A 5725-nucleotide genomic window follows, 5' to 3' on the forward strand; every position below is an offset into this window, starting at 1 on the left:
ACCGTCTTCGATAAAATGTTGGATTTCTTGAAATCATTAGAGGAAAAATCCAAGCCAAAGAAATCTAGCAGGCAGAAGACAGCAGAAGAAAAGGCAGGGGAAGAAAAAGTAGGTTTGTTAATTTTCTCTTCATCTTGTTCTGATGATAATGAAATCAATCGTTTAATTAATACCCATAAAATACATACTGAAATCTGACCTCTGTTTTTGCAATGCAGCGCGGGAATACAGGATTCAAAATCAAAATCAAGAATTGCCCGACTTCAGAAAAAGAGAAAAGGAAAGAGATCAGAGAGGGAAAAGCGTAAAGTTGATGATGATAATAATCAAGTGGCATATGAACACATTGATAACACAAAGAAAGTTAAGGTAAAATATCAATAACCTACTCGATTCCTCATTGAAATTTTTTTCTTAGTTTATCTAACACTTTTTTTTTACTGATTGCAGTTTATGTTGCGACATTCAATATTCAAAGAGCGGGATGAAGCATCAACATCTGCATTTGGTCCATCATCTGAACAAAGGGCTCCCACCACACCAATGCTTGATTTGAATATGCCGCCACCTAGGGGTGCATTCGGTCCGGATACGGCTCGGATATGATGCTTATCATATACATATCCACTTACCCATCTCGGATACGAATACGGATACGGATATACATCGGTAAGGAAAATTTATAACCAAATCCGCTAAAATCGGATACGGTTACGGATATACATGCGGATATTATAAGTGGATATGCATGCAGATACAAAACAAATATGATAAAACCAGATAGTATTGAGACAAACATAGTTCATGTGATACAAAAGAGTTCGTTAATATGTCAATTATAATTAAAAAGTTAAAATTAGACATCTTGATCATCAAAATTAACCACAAATCCATAATCTAAGAATCGAAACTATCAAAAGAGTATGACTAATATGTATTCGGATATTTCGGATACGGATACAGATATTTCACTACAAAACCATATCCGTAACCATATCCTTTCGGTTATAGATTTGAGTAACCATATTCGTATCCTAACGGATACAGTTACGGATATTTTCTCGAATACGGATACGGTTTAGCACCCCTACCGCCACCTGATGATTATTGAGAGATATTGCAGAGATTGAAACAAAAAAGAATTCTTTCAACTTAAAATTGATGCAGTTTTTTTCCTTTTTCGAAATTGATTAAGTTGTTGATGGGAACCGGGGTCCATCCCCATGATGAATTAATATGGATTTAATCTATGAAGATTTTGTGGTTGACTACATGCATGTATTGATAGATTGTCTTTCCTCATGCATTGAAAAAAGGATGGGTTAGTCTTTGGACTTCCCCATGCAATGAATATGGTGTATCCAAGAGGCATATCCTCCCAATAAATAGAGGGGAGATGATGAAGGTTGAAAGCAAGAAGCAAGAAGCAAGAAGCAAGAAGAAGAACCACATACAATCTGTAATCCTCAAGTGAGTTATGAGAGAGAGTTGTAATCCTCAAGTGAGTTTTGAGAGAAAGTGATCCTCAAGTTAAGTTATACCAACTTGAGAGAAGACCATTTGTAAGCTTTCATTTGATTATAGTGGAAACGGTGAAGAAGGGGCGGGTGAGGACGTAAGCTCAATTTGAGCTGAACCTCGGTAAATCTTGTGTGTGCAATCTCTCTATTTCTCTGTTTTTTTTCTCTTCTATTTTTGTATCTCATCACAAAAACGGGAAAGGTCTTGTTGTACTGTTAATTTCCCAACAGTTGTCAACTGCTTTGTTAAAATTGTTTCATAAACCAATGGATTAATATGTTTCCATTTTTTTATTAATGCATGTAAATATCTTTTTGCCCTATTTGTCCACTAACAGCAAATGTCTAAAAACCTTTACCATGTATATTGAAAATAACAATAGTTTTTTTAATTAATTTATTGTGAGCTAAGGTTAGACAAACACACTGTCTTCATCATGCAAGTTTGTTCCCTCAATGGTACTCAGACGAAATTTGTGTAATTCTTGAATCTTATCATACACGAATTCTTAAGACGTAGATTTTAATTAATCATCTTGTGTTGGAGGAAAAATCTCGCGCATTTCATTTCCCCACTCCAATTTTTCTTTTGACGGGAAAACAGGGCGAGGTGCCACATTCATATCATTTAAAGCTAACTTGCCTTAAAAAAACAGGCGTAAGTAGTGTTACATCAAAGTACTATGATGTAAAACATGACTTAGAATAGAATGGATCTAAAGGAAGCAGATAAAAGCATAGTTTGAGCTGGACTACAGCGGCTCGATGCACAACTAGAATATGATACTTTCAAGACAAAGAAACCCAATGTCAACAACAATCTGAAATAGAGGATTGCGAGCAAAAACTGGCCAAAGAAGAGACAAACTGATGCTTCGTAGAAGTTACCTTCCATGACCTCTTCATATTGTGGTGCCTTGAGATTGTCGATCCCTAATTCCTCCCTCAATATGTCCAAAGTTTTCTTTGCTTTCTTCTTGTTTGAATTGCCTATCCACAGCATGATGAAATAGGCAATGTTAGATGCTAGAATCCGAGGAGATGTTACTTTGTCATCAAAGATTATGTTATTCTGAGCCCTCCATAAGCACCAGCATAAGGTTGGAAAGAACATAGATCAGAACTGAACATGGTTTATGCTCATCAGAAAGTTCCCATTGGACTGTAGGAGGTCAGAGAGAGATGTAGGCCATTGATCAACATGCAGAAATTGCTTAAAGATAGACCAAATGTTAGATGCATATGAGCACTAAAGGAATAGATGCTTGCTAGTCTTTGGATGATTAAGGCAAAAAGTGCAGTGGATATCATGTTAGCTTGACTCGGTCATGGATGACCAAATCAACGTTCGTTTCTCTGTTGAGAAAAACGTGAAAACGTGGGTTTGTTGAGAGAATATCTCTCAAGAGGCGGATCCGAGGGGGGTGGAGATAGTGGGTTTAGCCCCTATAAAATGAGTGTCAATCTCCTACAGAAACATAACAACATATATAGAAAAGAAAATCAAATACTTACCCATTATCGGAGCCCCCCTCAAAAATCTGTTCTTTCTTCTTCTTTGAATTCGATCATTGGTATCAGAGCTGAAGGTTCTTCATCATCTCGGAATCCTGCTATTTTCCCAAACGAAGAAGACTCTCTCCAACTCCTTGAAGAAGAAGCACTCTCTGTTGAAGAAGAAGTGTTCAGTTGAAGAAGAAGCATATGTTCATAACCGACTGCTACATCCAGCCTGTTGTTTACTAGCTGCTCCGCATTAATGATCCTAGATCCAACCTATTGTTTACTGGATATTGTTTCAAATAAGTATCATTTCATAATTTTTTTAGTCGGCCTACATCCCTATTGTTTTCAGTCCTACATCAAGCCTACTCCAAAGCTGGCCCTAGACTTGTTACGTAGCCTTCTAGTCAAGTCTTGTCACAACTCATTTAATTTTCTCAAAGCCTACATCACTTATTATTGTTTTCGGTCCTACAACATAGCCTATCCAGCCTATTGTTATTCCAAAGCCTAGCCTACACCTACATCTTCAAGGACTACTCCCATCAAACACGTGAGCTCAAAGGCTTGCATACATCTGCATTAACATAAATTAGGCCTTCTTGAGTATTGTGCTGTTTGCTGGCCCGACTGTTCCAAGTTGATCATCTCCAATCCAGTTAGAAATAACGTCGAAACTTCGACAATAGATTCTTCGGTCAACACTGCTAAGTGACGACCTCGCTTCAATTGGAGCTTCATTTCTCAACTCACAAGAATCAAGTTTATTTAATTAATTTATTTTTTTATCTAATTTTATTTTAGTATAATTTTCAAAATATCAACCTTACACATATTTTAAAATTAAATTTAGTTTTAGTTCTTTACCGAATGGCTAGTAAACTCGTCCTATCAGAGCTAAAAAAAATTAACAAATTTAATGGTAGAAATTATGATATGTGATATAGAAAATTAGGATATGCTCTTATTCATGACAACATCGATGATGTAATCGAAAGCACTGCTCCAACACTTACTGATAAATCAATACCTGAAGAAAAGAAATGGTTTGAATAATGGAAGTCGAAAGACAAAAAGGCAAAAAGCCTTATGCTCATGTTCATGGAAGGTAACTTAATCAAACTTTTTGAAACTTATAAGACTTCCATGGATATGTGGAATGCAATACAAGAGAAATATAACACTGCCTCTGAAGTTAACATTCAACTACTCTTGCATAAGTATAATTCTTATCGTATGCAAGAGGGAGGCAATGTCGTAGAGCATATTACCAAGATGATTGTCATGGCTAAGGACTTATCCACTGTTGGGACCGAAATTTTGAAAAGAATGTAAGTGACAACCATTCTAAATAGTCTTCCTCCTTTCCTTACTGTGCCTGCCACCACATTAAGAATGAATCCTGCCATTAAGCCTGTCACTGATCTTCCTTTGCACCTAGCGATAGAACATGACTTAATAGCCATTAGGAAAGAACCAGAATTGAATATGATGCAGCAAGAGCTGAATTATGTCCGCCAGAAGCATAATGCTAGAAGCTATAAAAACACTGGTCCTAATAAATCACAACCGCGATGACCGAAGTCATAGCAGTTCAAGAGAAAGAAAGTACCTCGTGGAGCCTACTACAATTGTAGAAAGTTCGGGCATTTTAAGCCCAACTAACCCACAAGGTGAAAAACAGGAGAATAAGGGAGGCTATAAGTATCCAGAACAAGGAGATACTAGCAAAAGAGAATTCGTCGGTATGACGGAATGTAATGCTGTGATGATAGATATCAGTGGTTGGTGGATCGACTCCGGTGTGACTAGGCATATCGCAAAGGACAAGAATGGAGTCATAGAATTAACCGAGCTGAAGAAAGGAGAACAAAGAATCTATATGGGAAATAATTCCTATCTCGATATATAAGTGTTTGCGTCAAAAGTTGGTTTTGTTATGGAATTCATTATATCTTCGGTCGATTACAACAAATTCAAAGAAATAGTCTTTTTATAAGACCTCTTTTACACAACAAAATAAAAATTACAACTCTTGAGAAACAAACGCAGGATCGTTGTTTGGATCGCTGCTTGCGTGGGATCTTTGCCTGTGCCGGGAGCGCTTTGACTCGTGGACCACCGAATCACAGATTCTGATTGAACCGTGAGGGGTTTAATGATTCTTCCTTCGTTTATCGAAGTAGGAATTTGAAGCGAATATCTTATCGATGTAAGATATTCACTCTTCTAAAGATCAAGTCAGAGCTTAGATCTCTAGGAATGGTCAAAAGCTTATTAAGAATGTTTGTGAAGAAGGAAGACTCTCTCTCTTGCTCTAATTCACCAAAACTCAAGGCTCTCTGCTCTAATCTGCTCTGGAAATGCTCAGCCCCTGTCAATGATGGCCATAGGGGGTATTTATAGCCTCATTGGACGATAACTGAAGAAATAGCCGATCAGCAACTAGCCCTTTAGGCGCGACAGTTGATGCTGTCGCGGCTAAAGGGCGCGTCAGTCGACACTGCCGCGGCCAAAGAGCGCGGCAGTCGACACTGCCGCGGCTAAAGGGGCAGTTACACCCACGTTCATACGTGTTTGAAACAGTTCTCCCACGACCTTTAACCACCTTTTTCGTGGTTTAACTGCTTGTACACGTCAGCACACGTTCTATCTCTAATATGCTGCCACGTGGGCTTCAATAATCATCAGATAACTGCATT

At 37.8% G+C, this 5725-nt stretch overlaps 1 protein-coding gene across 1 annotated transcript; it reads left to right on the plus strand.

Moving 5' to 3' along the window:
* Positions 16 to 628, plus strand: LOC109820401. The gene is made up of 3 exons (XM_020386533.1): positions 16 to 112; positions 219 to 369; positions 451 to 628. Exons 1-3 carry the CDS (start codon positions 16 to 18, stop codon positions 554 to 556), a joined length of 354 nt encoding a protein of 117 aa, XP_020242122.1. The 3' UTR covers positions 557 to 628.

This window comes from Asparagus officinalis, chromosome 8 (assembly GCF_001876935.1).
Source record: "Asparagus officinalis chromosome 8, Aspof.V1, whole genome shotgun sequence".
NCBI classification, from domain to species: domain Eukaryota; kingdom Viridiplantae; phylum Streptophyta; class Magnoliopsida; order Asparagales; family Asparagaceae; genus Asparagus; species Asparagus officinalis.